Raw genomic sequence first — 17,654 nt, forward strand, 5'->3', positions numbered from 1 at the left:
CACAGGAAACCATTGTTGCACACACCAGGACTGATAATGTAGCTGGGCTAAAAAAACAGACCAGATAAACAGCAAGAGAAGAATGTCAGTTTTTCTTTCTCCTTTAGTTTTTGGCAAAGAATCAGATTCAGTTCACCTTGATGGATATAAGCTTCAGCTTGACAAGGACAGATGTTCATGTAGTACACACTAATCCACAGCACATATAAGAACACACATACTATAGCACTATAGCCTCACACCGCCTGTTTCCTTCATTTAGACTGTACAATTAAATAACTAGGAGAGTTTTAATGACCTGTTTTCCTGGTAATCAGGTTGATTGAATGGCTGCCATTCTCCTCAGTCAATTTAGTTTTCATTTAATAGGATGTTTAAAAAGGGAACCAGGCACTACAGTTTTTTTCTTCCTTGAGAATTGCATACATACTTCTGATTGGGTTGGATTATTCTGGTTGTTCTGCTGTCTCTGAAAAAGTGTCACTAATAGGGAGTGCAGCAGCACAATAAGTCTATACAGCATATGGCCAGCTCCAGTTGCCAGGGGCAACACCCCAGGCATTGCCTTTAGTTTTTGTCTGTCTTATTTCCTAATCAGCCTGCACTGCTGTCGCTTATCAGTCCTTTCTGCTACGGAGTCCACTCAAAGCACCAGCACCCGGCCACAGAGTGTGTTTGTGGCAGCACAGTGGTCGCACATTCTCCATTTTACACTCTCGTCACAATCAGACCGTCAGGAGGAAACAGGAACGTACATAAAACATGTCTGCATGCTGTATGAGTCTGTGTATCCGTGCAGAGAGTACATGTTACAGATTTCCTGACATGACATTGGCTGAGGCCAAACGAGTAGCACAACAGAGCAGAAGTGAACAGTTGTGAGTGAATTTGATCTCATCTGAATTCCATTTTCCAGACGGCAACTATCGTTCCCACTATTTGCCCTGTTTGACTGCGTGTTTTCTGATCCCTCCTGCTATCTCATTAACCTGAGTATTCATTACTCACCGGCAGGTCACAGACGATGGCACCTGCTGCAGTTATCGCTCCCATGAGCCCCTGCTGTCACCCCCTGCCCCAACTGTCTCTGTTTGACTCCCTCCCTTCATCTCCTTACTTTGATCTAAGTTTCTCAATTTCCGACTAATTTCCTTTAAAATACTCCAGTGAACACTGTTGCAGTGCACTGTAGCATTTTAGGTTTGTTAAGTTGGAAATGTGCACGTGTGTGTAGTTTGTGAGATAAGGAAAAAGGTGATGAAGGTTGACCAATGTGAAATCTATAAACAATAGAATAATAGATATTTTGTGAATATGATTACTGCTATTTATGTCTCTAGAGAAAACCTGGTTAATTCATCTATCCATAAAGATGATTTTTCATTATCTTTAACATATACAGTAATATCTTAAGAAGTGGATCATCAAGTATCATGAGGGCAACTATATTGGATATTTAAAATCTTTTGAAAACACCAATAATAGAGTCTTTTTGGGACCTGTGGAGGGTGAGAAGTCAGTTCTGTCAGTCAGCAAATTGGCCGTTTCTATGGTAACCAGGCTCTCTCTTTTCACCAACAGCGACCTGGTAAGCAGGTCAGGTGCATTTCCAGCATAGATTTATCTGCCACTGTTGGACATTTCTCATGGATTTTTGTAATCAAATGGCCGCTGGACACATTCTGTGTCAGTTGCAGGCAGCTGGGTGCAACTACCTTAATGCACGAGTGAGAGGAGGAGCGTGTGAGTGGGGAAGCCGCTCTTACATAAAACATTCGGCACTGTGACACACAGGAAAGAGAGTCAAACATTGTTAAAGTTTGGTTGTAGCTTCTAAAATATCTTCAATGACAGCAGGAGAGACAGGAAGGAGTTCAGGGATGACGACACATGAATGCCACTCTGCTTTTTCTAAATCCAACATTTTGTTCCTGTGCAGTGAATTTAGCTTATTGACTTTGTCTCATGTCTGTACGCTAAATATGAAGCTATAGCCCGCTGCTGGGTAGCTTAGCTTAGCACAAAGACCGCAAACTGTGATTCTTGGCTGGTTGCCTATGGACTTACTTTTGTGTCTTTATTATGCAATCAAAAAGTAGGTTTCACAGCAAAACTATCCACACTCACAAATGTGTTATTAGCAATGTCATCCAAAAGTTTTGCGAATCCAAAATGTTGAGCTGAAATCTCATGGGTCGACCCTACGAAATGCACGTCTCTATAGGCCAGTCGCGATTGGAGTGACAGCTCGGCAACATCCGCTGTTAGTTAACGAGAGAGGGAGTTTTGATGTCCGTGGAGAAGACAGAGCGGGAAAACCGTTTGAACCTGTGCATGTAGATTGCTTTTTGACTGCGGTCAAGGCAGCCGCTGTTTGGATTTTAATGCGAGTCTATTCATGCAGTTTTGGTACCAGTACCAGTAATCACCTCATGGATTTAATATGGTCATAGTGAGGAACATTGTGAGCAGAAATCCATTGCGCCTCTCAGCAAACCTGTTGTCATATCAGCACTTTGGTGACGTCACATATTCAACAACTCTTATTTTATAATATGATGTGTAATATATTGTTGTTTTTAATTGGTATATCAAATGTGAATAATGATTGGTGAACTACGGAGTCTTTCTTTGTCTTTTTTGGCCGCTCCAAGCACCGATACCGCAGAGACGCGCATCAAAATCCCAACAGAGGTGGGCTTGAACACAGTCAAAAAGCAATCTGTATGCACCAGTTCAATCACAGCATTCTTGCTATTACTTAGACAGCATTGATTTTCTTTTCAAAACTGCTGTCACTCTGATCGAGACGGGCCAATAGAGATGCGTCTTTTGTATGTCCCACCCACAAGATTTCAGCTCAACATTTTGGATTTGCAAAACATTTCTAATCACAAATTTGTGAGTGTGGATAGTTTTGCTCTCAAATGTATTTTTCAATTGCATAATAAAGACACCAAAAGTAACTTCATAGTTGCCGGGCAACCTCGTGGTGACAAGAAGACTTCAAGAAGTGACTGCGCCCGGCCAAGATATAGTTCAGCACATAACCTGGTTAAACCACAATGTGCTTTAGAGGCGCTGGTAGACAGATTTTGTTACCTTTGGACAGAACCAGGCTAGCTGTTTCCAGTCTTTGTGCTTAGCTAAACTAACCGGCTGCTGGATGTAGATTCATATTTAATGGACATACATGAGAGTGGTATCAATCTTTTCATCTAACGCTAATGTCGACCTATTCCTTTAAAAGTTTAATGGCCTTGGGTAGACCAGGTCTCTCTAAAGTCCCTTTAGAGAATAGAATAAAATAGAAATGTCCAGTGAAAGGTGATCTACCACAAAGCAAAACACTGTAATAATAATTACACCTAATATTCAGTTGCATGTTTAACTGGAGAACAAGGCTTACATGTGTTTGCATTGGTATCAGGGTTTGAAGTGACTGATTTGACATTCAGCTGTGCAGAGAGGTGCCATTCTCTAACAGAGTACACTTGAACAGTGAATTTTGAAAGCCTGAACTCTCAGCAGCTGATGAAGTAATGATGGAGTCGTTGGTACCGATGAACCACCCTGTCAAGAGTTACAGATACACTGTGGTCATTTATTGCTATGAGACAGTGATCCAGCCCCAGTCTCATTACTCTCACAGTAAGCCCCGTTGTACCCTTTTTAAACAAGCTGAGGGCACAATGACTTCACAGCTTCAGTTTGTTCATTTGATCCCCGACTATTTACTTAAAGTAATGTGGTTTTAGAGTCGCCTCATATATAAAACTCTGCTGTGGAAAAGTGAGCAAGCAGACTATTGCCACTTTTATAAAACCCGATGGACACCACATGTATTTAACTGAATCCCAAACGGTGATAAAATATGGACTTCACAGAGTGGAGTCATCATGAATAATAATTAAGTGATAATGAAGTAATTTGCCCTCATATTGTTATCATGATTAATACTCACTGGAAACAAACACTTGGTGTAGCAGCCAGGGCCACACGCTGCAACAGCCTTGACCTTCAACTCTCCTCTCACTGGATTTTTGAGTTCCCGGTTGACTGAACAGATTAGTGACGTCACTTTGAGGTCTTGCAACAAGTCACACTGTAGCGTCACTTGCTTGATTTCAATCTGGCTCGTACCCAAAATATATCCAAACTATGATCTTTTTTTGGCTGCTGAACTGCAAAAATCCGGCTGGTAATTTGAACTGCCACCTGCTAATAGATATTAAGAGGTTGGCTGAATGATATAGTTAGAAATCATGTAATAGTAATACTTAAGGCCATTATTTGTGCCGCTGCACGTTTTAGACCTTTAAGAGATCAAACCTGTACATAGAAAAGTGCATAAATCAGGCAACTTAATCTTTTCTGAATGTGAAGTGACTGCTGGGTCAGTGTTGTTTAATGAGGCTTACATTTGTCAATATTTGTCTGTGGATGGAAGCGACGGCAGCAGCAATCATCAGGCTTGTTCTGAACTGCGAGCATCATAATCAGGGCCAGAAAATCCACGTCACGTCCTCCGATCAGGCCGTCTAGTCAAAGTCAAAGTCTGATGTTGTCTTCCGGCAGAGACAGAGTCATCGTTGCATGTCATTATGTAAGAGCAGGAACACAGCTTAACCTCCACACGTCCAGGAAAAGTCTGATCTAAATTTAAGATCTTTACAGTTTTTAGATATCTTAAAGTCATAAAAGCTCTTTAGACTCTTAATTGCTCTGACAAATAATGTTTTGGAAAATAAAAGTGCTTTTGTTAATTTTGGTTATTGAATTATTTAATATTTTAGCCAACTCAAATTTTAACCAATGTTCCAGCTGTCTGGAACATGGACATACACTTTAAAGGTAGTTTCAGTATTTCCACAAACTTAACTACTTAATTCATTGTAGCAAAATAGCTGAGATGTTTTAAACACATCACAGAGAAACAAGAGAAACCAGGCAAACTGAACGACAGTGTGACACTCAAAAACATCTTAGCGACTGCAAATTCGTTGAGCTGTCAAAATCTATATTTATGAGGCAGCAGACCAGGAAACTGACACATCATTTCAACATTCTCCTTCATCCATCTCTCAACAGACATAAACCAGGTCGGCAGGTAGCAGCACCGTGCAGTGACCTTTTCAAACACTGAATTTCATTAATAAACTGCTTTTGAACACATTGTGACGTCTCAAAGTTCAAACTCTATAGACATTGTTATATTGTTTCACCTTCAAGTCACACCTGACACCTCTTCAAATCATAATCCTTGCTGCGTATGTCCTTATGTCCAGCTCCAAACAGACAGTTCACACCATTATAAAAAGGTTCACAATTGTAATCTCCCAGCTGTGCCACCACATTTCAGTTAATGGGGGACCAATAATAAAGTGTTAGCAGTTGATGTGGAACATAGGAGGAGAGCAGCTGCGTGTGTGTGTGTGTGTGTGTGTGTGTGTCTTTGCTCCACTCACAGCATGTGTATTTTTTAATTGGGACAGACCTACTTTCCTAACTGTTTTAATATAACTGAATTAAAAACATCACATTACAGCAAAAGTCTGTTGTTTAGCCTAATTCATTAATAATAGCTGAAGGAGGAATTAGAGCGCTGTCAGAATTAAACTGGCTTCTTGTCCCTCAGATTTAAAGAGTCAGTTCACACAAGATACATGTTCTCGCTTATGGTGGCGTCGAGCAATGCAGATAGTTTTTCTTTTATTAGTCCTGGTTGGGAGATATCTGTCTCTGAAATCTACCTCAATACAATGGAAGTGAAGGGCATTCTACTGGTGTTGCTCACAGCATTGAAAAATATATATTTTAAAATTGCTAACCCAGCAGCAGCAGAAACAATGTCCCTGGTGCTCTAGACAATCCTTTGAGTGAAAATACTTTCTACCAAAGAACACTGTTAACAGGTCTGTGGATCATCTAGAGTAACAAAGATCATAGAAAAGAGATGCTGGTGGTGATTTTTTAAATATTTAATCAGTGCTGTGTGAATGAAAATACATTTGCCCCCATTGTATTGAGGCAAAAATCTCTGCATGGGTGAGAAAATATGTTCTTTGTAATTTGGGTGAACTGACCCTTTAAAACCCTGAAATGTGTGTATACAGCATTATTAACAGAGAACAGACAGTCCACCATCTTCCCACAGTTGGTGCTCAGAAAATGCGTGTATAAGCACACACACATACACATGCACTGACGTGAGTGTTATTAATATCTAGGTGTGCTTCCCTCTGGAGATGAGCCTGCTCAGCATGTGTGTGGCATTTTATGACAACTGCAAGGGAAAAAACCTCCATCATTTGCACCTAACCATCTGTATACAGTGTCTTCCTCCTGTCTCAGGTGAAAACTAACTGTAAATGTCAGCACAGGTTAAAATGCTGACTACAACCATGACAGAGCACCTGTGTGTCTCCTTTCTCGCCTCCATTAATAACGTGTGGAACAGCCAAGTCCCTATAATCATCTTGTTTAGAGTTCATGATTTATGGCGGGAGGAAACGTAGACAAGAAAACACAGGAAGCCCTACTTATAAAGGCTGCAGAGAAGCATCTGTGTTTCTGTGTGCCCCGCTCATGAGTGCATTCATGCGTGACCGTATGTAGATCTGTGCCTGTGTTAGGGTGTAATTCCCATCAAGCGTGAATATTCACGTGAAAGCATCGACCGGCCCCACTGACGCTCGCACAGTATAGATGGATCGTCAGTTTTCGCATTAACGTCAGCCAAATCCATGTCAAATGAAATATAGGCCGAGTGTCTGCGTACGTGAACGTGTGTGTGAGTGTAAGAGAGAGAGAGAGCGAGTGGGAGAGACTGTCACGAAGGAGATAGTGAGAGGAAAGAGAGAGCATGTGTCTCTCCAGACTCACTGATAGTAATTTAGCAGACTGCAGCACTGCAGAGAGCGGTGGAGTTGAGAGCAGGGAGGGGGCGGCCAGTTGTCACACAAGAGAAACAATGACATCCTCCATTGCCCAGAAACAAAATAAAAAATGTTATTTTATGTGGCACAGCAATCATGAAATTCACCCTCTAATGCATGCTGGTTCCTCATTTGCTCCTGTGATGACGCGCTCACACACAGTGTTAACCAAACATGTTTATCTGTCAGCTTCATGCACCATCCATCTTTAAAAAGCATATTGACAATCAGCACTCTGAAACAGAAAGAAGCGTGCATTTGTGTAACAGTTGTGGAAACTACTGGAGGCTTGACATTCTCTTAATGCTGACTCATGTTTAGTTGTTGCATTTTCTTTTTATTCGTCATGCATAACCTTTCTGCTTTTCATCATGGTACAATTTAAAAAGGAAAGTACGGGAGGAAGGTGTACTCTTGTGTGACTAAGGTGGTGAACACAGTTGGATGCAGGCTTTATTAATGTCATTAATTCACATTTATTACCAGCACTAGATAGCCTAAGGCTAAATAACAGGCTTTTCATACATTATGCTAAAGACAAAACTGAAATGTAAATGTAGGTTATATAATGAAAATAGCCCTACAAAAGCATCCTGTCTGCTGAACATATGTTTAAAAAAACAGCTAATATAGTATTTTCTCTTTTGAAATAAGGGTCCAGTTTGGGACTGCGTGCCTGCGCTCAGTGTGCAGATACAGTAGTTATCTTGCAGGTGATGTTGAAAACTAAATGCTGCTGTTTTTTGATGAATTTCTTTTCTTTTTGCTGTGAAACTGAGTTATGCTGTTTTAACTAGCAAGGAATATTTCTGGGATGCTGTTACTGGTCCAACCTTGTCAAATGTTGTTAGACAAAAATTTTCCTTTAACTTCATCTGACTGAAGTGGAGGCAAAAAAGGTATAATTTGATGGGTGTCACAAAAAATGCCAGTAAAGGAGAACAAAACAAATGGGGAAAAAATATTTGAAAGAAAAAGCTTTAGAAAAAGTCTCTGAAGTGTGTTTTCTCCCATGTGCCTCATTTATATTTACTCCCAGTGTTCAAAGTGACTGTCAGTGTGTGACAACAGGCAGAGCTGTCATTGGTTGACAAACGGTGAACCAGAGCCAGATTACCATACAAGGAATCATCAACATCAAACCCCACTCTCACTTTTTTCCCTCTGTATAGCATTCCTGACCTTCCACCTGTGTGCTATTTTGACAGAGTTTAAAGAAATGACACAAACAATGTGCGTTTCACTACCACACGCAGCGCACACATGAACACTGACGCCTCCACACAGCCAACGCTCACACAGTGGGACACAAACGCTTACATATGCAGGACTCTAAAAATAGCTTAAGGTCAGGCATTAAAAATAGACCAGAGAAAATAAAAGCAGGACTCGTTCGACTGAGTCTAAATGCTCTGACAGTCTGTCTTTCTGAATTTGGCTATTTGTGGCGGACGCAGGGAGGCGGGCAGGCAGACAGGCAGGGAGGGGAGAGGCGCCGGAGATGAAAAGGCGGCGAGCAGCGCGTTGCACTGCAGTTCTGCTGCCTCTCCAGCTGGCTCCCCGGCTAATTAGAATGGGGGAGAGCACGCTTGGAGGAGGAGAGCAAGCATGAAGCCCACATCATTTTCAGCTGTACATGCTCCCGTGGTCAGAAATGCAGCTCTCTGTTTCTCCCTGCTCACCCTTCAAAATTCAGCTGTCTGGATAATCAGATGTGGCGTGTTGGGTAATGGATTCCTCTTTAGCTTATGGAACATTTTGGGCCATTTACAGCACAGACCAGTGACGCTTTTGCATGGACTGTATCTGAGCTGAGCTGAGCTCTGTTCCCTCCAGCTGTTTCACTGACCCAGTGTAATACACTCAACTGTTAACATATGAAGGATAAAAGGTCAATTGTTCAGAAATAATTAGACAGAGGCAGTAATTTAACCACAGGCGAGAAAGACTTTCACTCAGCAGCAGCAGAGGAGGAAGTATTCGCATCCAGGAACGCTAGTGTTATGTTTAAAGTTGTTTTTATCTTCTGTCTGTTTGTGTTACTTCCTATTTACTTTATTATGCATTACGTTTTCGGGTTGTCCGTCCGTCCCATTCTCGTGAACGTGATATCTCAGGAATGCCTTGAAGGAATTTCTTCACATTTGGCACAAACATCCACTTGGACAGTTGTCAAAGGTCAAAGGTCAATGTCACTATGACCCTATAAACACATTTTTGGCCATAACTCAAAAACTGATGACCATATTTCACAGTTGGTCGGACACTGAATAGGTGACACGTTTGACTCAAAGGTCAAAGGTCTTTGTGACCTCAAAATAGATTTTTAGCAGTAATTTAAGAATGATAATTTTTTCCAGATTTCACACTCATGTTGACTGGGACGACACAATGAGTAAACAATAACTAGCACAGTACGGGCTTTCATCCATCACAAGTACCATATTTTGTGTAGCTATACTCTATAGGAATCCATCTTTATATAGTAATCAGGTACATGTGTAGCTGTTTAGCCAATACATCTATGATAATCCTTCATGAATCAGACTAAAAAAGTATATTCACTGGAATCAAACAGATGTATCATCAATATGGTGATTATATTTTTTTATTTACTTTATTATGATGACTTTATATGATTTTATTTGTATCTTTTGTCTTTGTTTGTTCATGGTCAATGTAAAATTACATTTATCATTTATTATTGTTATAGCAATGGATGAATACACAGTGCAGAACAAAACCAAATCAAAGTAATGCTTTATGTGAGTCAAAGTAGCACTATCACAATGTTAAAATACTTTAATACTGCTGTAGCAAAGAATTATCAGCAAAATGTACTCAAGTATCAAAAATAAAAGTACTATGCAAATCTACAGCGTAGTATTGTATTATTAGATTATTGGCGCTTTTGCATTAACATGTATGTAGCCGGTAAACGTGGAAACAATTTTAACAATAATCTTAAAAGTATGAAAAAGCATAAAAGGGGAAAGTAAAGTACAAGTACCTCAGAACAGTATTTGGATGCAGCACTTCAATAAAAGTACTAATGGCTTAGTAGGATAGGAGAACAGGTAACCAAGTCCTCTCATCATTCAGGATTCATCTGTTCTTGTCACTCACACATCAATGTACTGTAAGATGGGATCTCACCTGCGATTGTGTGAGCGAATGTATCCTAAATACCCACACACCATACCGTCTTTTCCCATTGTTTATTTCTGAGCTTCACAGACTGTTTTTTTCTTTCCTTTTTTCACAGAAACCTGGGGAAGTCAGGCCTACGTGTTTCCTGCCTCGGGTTAGGTGAGTTGGTTTGAAGGCAAGAACATATTCATATCTGTTTCAACCCCTCAAACAAAACAAACGTCTCTGTGTCTCCTCTCGTTCAGGCACCTGGGTGACGTTTGGATCACAGATCTCTGATGAGGTGAGAACTCTGTTGTCTTCCTGTTTGTATAAAACAAGCACGTTCACTCGTGTTGCTTTTGTGGAAAACACTCTGCGATGTGAGTGCAAATCTCAGTGTTTTCAATTATAGAAATGTTTCAAAATCCCACAGAGCTGATACCTGGAAACTATAGTAGCTTGGTGAGATGTTAGACATGATCTCTACTGTATTATCCTCCCTGCATAGTGCCCTTCACGTACGACTGCTGGGTAATTGGAATTTATCCATCATCTCCCTTTCTCATTCTCAATTTTTGTGTTCCCCCAGATGGCTGAAAACCTGATGGCCATAGCTTATGAGAACGGAGTGAACCTCTTTGACACAGCAGAGGTGTACGCCTCTGGAAGGTCGGACATCACTTTTTCCTCCAAGCATAGATTTAAACTTTTGCTTCTGTTTTTCCTTCTTGTAGAATGCTTCTTCATATCCTCTGAGGCAGTTTCTCTGCAACTAAAAAGAGTGTGTTCAGGTTTCTTTAACATACTGATTGACATGTCTGCAGATGTCCTGTATGATTTGATATTGTTGTGCAGTGATCTGAAGTTAGCATCAACAATAAATCACAATAAATGATGTGTTTGTCCACAGAGCGGAAGTCACTCTAGGGAACATTATCAAGAAGAAAGGATGGAGGTGATATTACTCATTTTTCCAAACTGACTCACATGCATGTGAAAAGCTTTCTAACTATATTAGATCATTAATACATTTTTTTTAAATTAATTAATAATCCCTAATAATCCTGGCTTTCCTGAAATGCACTGCATTTCCACATGTTTTTATTACTGTTGGCACAGATGCGCCATTAAATTATCTCAAGGGAAGTTCATACTTTTTAGATAAATGAGGAGCTTTAGCCTCAGAAAGACTATAAAAGGATAAAAATGTTACCATGTGAAAATAAACTCCCCGATAGCAAAACATGTGGGAAATCCTTGAGATATTTTTAATCTGGAGAAAAATATATGGATAAATAAAAGCCAAAAGAAGGAAATACAATACTGGTCCAAATATATTGTTTTAATTTACCAAAGATTGCAGGCACAGAGAAAGAAAACTATTATAATTGTTATAATTACATAGTGAACATAGTATTAGAAGTAGAAATGAGAAGTCAGAAGAATGAGTTAACTGTGCTTGTGTCTTGTGTCCTTGTCAGGCGTTCAAGTTTTGTCATCACAACAAAGATTTATTGGGGAGGCCAGTAAGTATAATGCTAATAGGCTGAATCCTTTTTTTTAAAAAAAATAAAAATCTTTGTTTTCATTTATCCCTTCAATATTTATTTATCACTCCACAGAGCAGAAACAGAGAGAGGACTCTCCAGAAAGCACATTATTGAAGGTAGAGTATAATATTTTTGTTTTTACAGTAAAGTACTTGGAATTCATTTATAAAGAATCATAACCAAATACAAGAAGGTTCAGTACATCTGCAGCTCAAATATAATTAGAAATTGAAAGATCAGGAAAGGGTTCAATTCAGAATTGTGTATTATTACTAAATTTCAATTTATTTACATACGTTTAGAGATTAGTTCAAAAGCCTGTTTTATTGGAGTGTATTGTAGTTTCATTGTACATAAAAAGTTTCCCAGAGTGCAATAGTTCACTTCCTAAACAGACGCTGAGTTGTGATGAATCATTTGACGACCCTTTAATCTTTGAGTGTGAGCGCTCGCTCAGTTAAAGCCACTCCACGTCTCGTGTCACAATAAATACATCAAAATGCCTTAAAATCAAATAAATGACTGTTTCAAAACAGCTAAAGAAAAAACAAGTATATGAGAATGGAGAATGCAGAGTGAAATCAGATGAAGTCGAATGTTTCGGTGGATTGTCAGCAGATGGAGCTAACGGAAGTCTGTCTTGTGTCTGGGACAAAGGAGGGAAAAGTACAGCGGGTCAGATGAGGGAACGTAAAGATGAAGCTTTATTCTCGGTATCGTTGTTTTTCGAACCACTTAATGGATTCCCCCTCCCACAAATAATCCTAAAGAAAGCCAAGAGGCTGTTGGTCATCTGTTTTGTTTGTTTTGTAAGTAGCATGACCTTGGGGTGACCATTTACTAAGGAGTTGAATGTTATGTTTTACCATCATTGAATGAATAAGCTGCTGTATGTAATAATGGACACACCTACAACACAGCTGTGGACTATGATGCAGTTATGGGCTGTATTTAAGCACTGTGTCACTTTATGATTGATATGTCTTGAGAAAGGTCCTTGTGACCTAAACGTCAACCTTTTTTAATAAATCAATGTGGAGGTGATAAGCGTGTGCGGGAATTGACTTTTGGTTTTCTATGGGATTGGATCTTTGGGGGATTTGATTTCCTGCACCACAAAGGAGACAAAGCAAGAGGTGTGTGTGTTGCCTTCTGCTCGTCTTGTTTGACCGTCATTGTCATGAGGGTTTTGATTTGAAGCCATTGCGTAATGAAGTACGTGCAAGGACTTCATATTTCACTTCATTTGTGACTTTATACCCAAGGTTGGCACGCAGGAGACATTGACCAAAAACGTTTGAGGAATAGAACACCTAGCACAACATTTTCAAAAACTGTATTCTCCTGTAAAAAAAAAATAGATTTTTACAGTAAAGTCAACTATTTCTTGGGAATCTGTTTTGTCAAAATGTTGCGCAGATGCTCTCGTACCACCATGTATTCCTATTGTGGCTCTTGGTTGGTTGGTCCACCACTTTGGCTCAGACTGAAATATCTCAGCAACTCTTTGATGGATTACTATGAAATTTTGTACAAACAGTCATGGTTCCTAGAAGATGTATCCTACTGGCTTTGGTGATCCCCTGACTTTTCATCTAGCGCCACCATGAGGCTCACATTTCTGGTTTTATTATATTTTCTGGCTTTTATTATATTTATTATATTTTATGATATTTTGAAAACTACCCCCCTCAGGGTGATTTCTATTCACACATCGCTTAACTTTTCACCTAGCGCCATCACCAGGTCAAAATTTAAATGGTCCAATACTTTGGTTTATGACCAAAAATCTGAAAATCTAACAACATTCCCATCAGCTTCAACTGTTCTTTGTGTTTAGTGCTAATAAGCAAATGTTAGCATGTTAACGCGCTAAACCATATGGTGAACATAGGAAACACTATACCTGCTTAGCATTGTCATTGTGAGCATGTTAGCTTGCTGACGTTAGCATTTAGTTCAGAACACAGCTGTACAATACAGTACAGCCTCATACAGAGCTGCTTGTATGGCTTTAGACTCTTAGTCTTGTTACAAGGTACCAAGAATGAACAAACAGATGATGATTATAATGATGATTGTCGCATATGTAGCAACTTTGTACTGCATATCATTATCTGAAAAGACTACTTTTATGATTAGTATCAAATAATACACATCATGATGATGATGATGATGATGATGATAATCATTGACCGTTGCTTATGACAGGTTTAAGAGGATCCTTATCAAGACTGCAGCTAGATTATGTGGACATCGTTTTTGCCAACAGAAATGATGTCAACAGCCCGATGGAAGGTCAGTTGTTCTTGTTTGCTGATATCTTTATGCAGATACCATGTGGTAGTCATAGCAGTAGTCAGGTGTGGATATGTGCTTTATGTCTGCATAAAAAAGCTGCAAACATTTGCTTTAGAGTGATGAAATAATTTAAATGTTCTGTGATTTACAGAGATTGTACGGGCCATGACGTTTGTAATAAACCAGGGTATGGCCATGTACTGGGGAACCTCTCGCTGGAGTGCCATGGAAATCATGGTGAACGCTGATCTCCCATTCACAGAGGCTCACTCTTTAAGAATGTAATGCTGTCAGCTTATGATATAAATGCTGATTTGATAACCATGGCATTTTGTTTCTGTCTGTTTGGCACCAGGAGGCGTACTCAGTGGCACGCCAGTTTAACCTGATACCACCAGTGTGTGAGCAGGCAGAGTATCACTATTTCCAGAGGGATAAAGTGGAGGTGCAGCTTCCTGAGCTCTACCACAAGATCGGTCAGACATCCTCAGTCTCACAGCTCTATCTATCTCTTTTTTTTTAATTGAAGGTTAATTTTGTTCATTCGAATGTCTACCCTTATTCCACTCTTTCAGGTGTTGGAGCAATGACCTGGTCTCCACTTGCCTGTGGATTAATCACAGGGAAGTACAGTGATGGTGTACCAGAGTGCTCCAGAGCATCAATGAAGGTCAGTTTTATTTGGCCAGCCCTCCTCTGGGATTTCTCTCACTAAAAATCAGCCTCAGTGTTATTCTCTCTCCGATCTGTGGGGTATTGCAGTGTGAAATCAGTACTGTACCAATGCTTTTCTCCATTTTGCTCCTGGTGAAGGGATACCAGTGGCTGAAGGAGCGAGTAAACAGCGAGGAGGGCCGCAGGCAGCTCGCTAAAATCAAGGAGCTCCATCTACTGGCAGACAGACTGGGCTGCACTGCTGCACAGTTAGCCATAGGTACGATAGAAACAAACAGCATGATTGTGCAGTGTGGACATACAGAGACGTGTTGTTTGTTTGTTTTATTATGTTGTGTGACTGGAGGTTAAGATTGAACTGTTTTTGTGGTACTGCCAGAGTCACAAAACTATTGATTCAAAATGTTTGTTCACTTATTTCACACACAAGAACGAAGGGCTTTGATCGATTATGCAAAGAGAAAGTTAGGCAACAGATCTGAGCATTTCCTATGCGCCCGTCTGCCTCTTTACTCCTGATCAATGACCTTATTATTCAATTGCATGACTTTTTCAATCTTTGTGTTTATATTACTTAGAACGCATTGTTTGTCCACCGTGGATCCTTGCCTGTTTACTATAAAATGTACTAATTTGCTCAAACTTCCTTCCCAAATTTCCTGCTAAAACATTTTTGTTAGATACATGTTTGACTGGGACTTAAATTTAAAACAGTGGCATGTTATCTGATTCCTGCAAAAAACAAAATTCGTCCATTTTTCTTTGGTTATCACTGATATCACTCAGTTTTATCTGAGCATTTATTGGTTTTCTCTCTTTTTTTACAGCCTGGTGTCTTCGCAGTGAAGGAGTCAGCTCAGTACTTCTGGGTGTTTCTAATACAGACCAGCTACTTGAGAATCTGGGAGCCCTCCGGGTAGATTTCTTTTCCTTTTTTCCTCCCGCATCAACACTTTTGCCTGACAGACTGAGCTGCAGTTGTTTGAACCAATAGATATACTACTAAAAGTGACAACAAATAACAGATCATGTTTTAAACCGTCCTTCCTTATTCCTTGCAGATTTTATCCCAAATGACCCCTCAAACCATTACTGAGATTGATGCCCTGCTGGGAAATAAGCCACACTCAAAGAAGGAGTTGCGCGCTTGAAGATGCAAATCTGAGTGACAGATGATGTTTCAAGAAGATGAAGAAGAAGACAATGACATTTGGAAACATCGCTTTTTGCTCTGCTGTATACTCAACAACTTGCATGTCCTCAGCAACATTATGCTTCCAGTATGTGCGCATATCCATTTTGCGCAGTACATTGTATCATGTATGAAAAAAAGAAGATCTCTCAATTGTGAAAAAAAAAATCATATATTGCTCACTGTCAATTGTTCACAGACAATTATTTCTACTGAGGGGGAGGCTGAAGCTGGCTGGAGTGACAGAGAGGTTGAAAGATATTCCACTGTTGTCAGAGCAGATTTGACTCTTATTAATCAAATCAAAAACACCTCTGTGCTAAAATGCAACTTTACTGCGTGAACGGTGCTTTCATTGGACATCTGAGTCCCCCCTCGCAGCTGCCTGTTATTCTGTATGATCTTTAGTACCCAGCAGCCAGAGAGCCAAAGGTTAGCACTCGTGTGTCTAGCCTAACATTTCCCATAATGTGCATGTGACTGGTCTGCCACGTTCACTGCTTCACAGGGTTGGGAACAATGGTTTACTTGTAGAGTTGTTACAGTGATCTGACTTAAAAAAAAAAAAAAAAACACTTTACAAAAAGAAGAGATCACATGCTTTTAAAAAAACAGGCACACTGATACATTACTTTTGAAAGTAAAATTACAGACACTAACACATGTACACACATACTGAAATAATGATTGATTTTGGCACAAATTACCTGATCTAAATTCAAATGAATGGATCATATTGAAACAACAACTGATTGATATATTGGCTATTAAATTAGAGTATGTTAGTCATCACAATGTAAAATTGGCAATTAGGAATCAGTAATGGATTTTCAAAGTAACTTTCCCAACCCTGCTGCTTTCTCAGCAGTCTTTTTGCCTCCTCTGTTTGTAAACTGTGCGCATGTCCCTTTAAGAGAGAATAGCCCGAACAGGGTGTAAATGTGGCATGGCTTTTATGGCTTATGTAGATTTGCAGTGCCCTTGTAAGCCATTTTTTTATTCTAAATGGTCTGGCAGTTTGATCCAGGATCCGTGCTGGTGGGCACTCTTGCTTTAAAGACTCTCTGCAGTCTGCAGACACGGCTGTCTGTCCATCTGACGTATTAATCTTTGTATTGTCCTAAACTGTACCAAAAGATGTTGACAACACTTTCAGCGATGCCATTCTCATGAAGAGCATCATTGTTGCTAAATCAGAGGTTTGAGACAGCTGGACTACATGGAGAGGTCACTGAGCATCCGACACAAAGATTTGGACACACTGTGGTGAACTCGTAGTTTTCAAAATGATAGGACATAGATGACAAGTGTGAGTTTATCAAATGTGATGTTACTCTTGCCACAGGTCACTTGGGGTAAGATTTTGCAAATGTAACTTTCTTTTTTGTGGAAGCCTAAAAATATAGCTTCTCTGCTCATTTCTCTGGGAATTCCCTCTCTCTGTATCATTTGTCCCATCAATTCTTGCACACGTGCACAACTCATTTTATACCGTGCATTTCCAGCCTTTTCCCTTCAGTTTTGTATTGATTTCAATACTTTGTAATGTGAAGGAGGGGGGGTTTGTTCCATTTTGTGATTTCCCATGAAAACAGCACTAATCTCCAGAGCGTGTTTTGATACATGACGTTGTTTTAGTTGGTACAAAGTTACATTGTACTGTAAATAGGCTTATCTGTTTGTCAGCGAGTTAAAGAGATAAAGGTTAAATGTGTGAATCATGAAAGGATTCCTGAAGGAGCAGCTGAAACGTTGTGACTCTGTGATGATGTACAGTTCGACTGAGTGTAGCTTCTAGTGTACATAGATTCTTCAATCAAACCTTGAAAATGTAACTTTTGCCTGCATAACTTATATTTTACTGTC

General features: G+C 39.8%; 1 protein-coding gene across 2 annotated transcripts in view; it reads left to right on the forward strand.

Moving 5' to 3' along the window:
- LOC139294904 (voltage-gated potassium channel subunit beta-3-like) overlaps positions 1-15,747 on the forward strand; it is a 16,775-nt gene extending 1,028 nt beyond the window's left edge. Inside the window, exons 1-14 of one of the 2 annotated variants that reach the window (XM_070916893.1) lie at positions 5,746-5,768; positions 10,204-10,247; positions 10,334-10,371; positions 10,660-10,739; positions 10,981-11,025; positions 11,552-11,596; positions 11,693-11,736; positions 13,832-13,918; positions 14,073-14,158; positions 14,277-14,397; positions 14,497-14,591; positions 14,735-14,855; positions 15,424-15,512; positions 15,658-15,747. In XM_070916893.1, coding sequence (XP_070772994.1) covers positions 10,660-10,739; positions 10,981-11,025; positions 11,552-11,596; positions 11,693-11,736; positions 13,832-13,918; positions 14,073-14,158; positions 14,277-14,397; positions 14,497-14,591; positions 14,735-14,855; positions 15,424-15,512; positions 15,658-15,747 — 903 coding nt within the window. In that variant the 5' untranslated portion in view covers positions 5,746-5,768; positions 10,204-10,247; positions 10,334-10,371. Of the gene's footprint in view, positions 1-5,745; positions 5,769-10,203; positions 10,248-10,333; positions 10,372-10,659; positions 10,740-10,980; positions 11,026-11,551; positions 11,597-11,692; positions 11,737-13,831; positions 13,919-14,072; positions 14,159-14,276; positions 14,398-14,496; positions 14,592-14,734; positions 14,856-15,423; positions 15,513-15,657 lie in introns of those variants that run through there. The other variant, XM_070916892.1, reaches the window with a different exon arrangement.
- Positions 15,748-17,654: the final 1,907 nt, after the last annotated feature.

This window comes from Enoplosus armatus, chromosome 13 (genome assembly GCF_043641665.1).
Source record: "Enoplosus armatus isolate fEnoArm2 chromosome 13, fEnoArm2.hap1, whole genome shotgun sequence".
NCBI classification, from domain to species: domain Eukaryota; kingdom Metazoa; phylum Chordata; class Actinopteri; order Centrarchiformes; family Enoplosidae; genus Enoplosus; species Enoplosus armatus.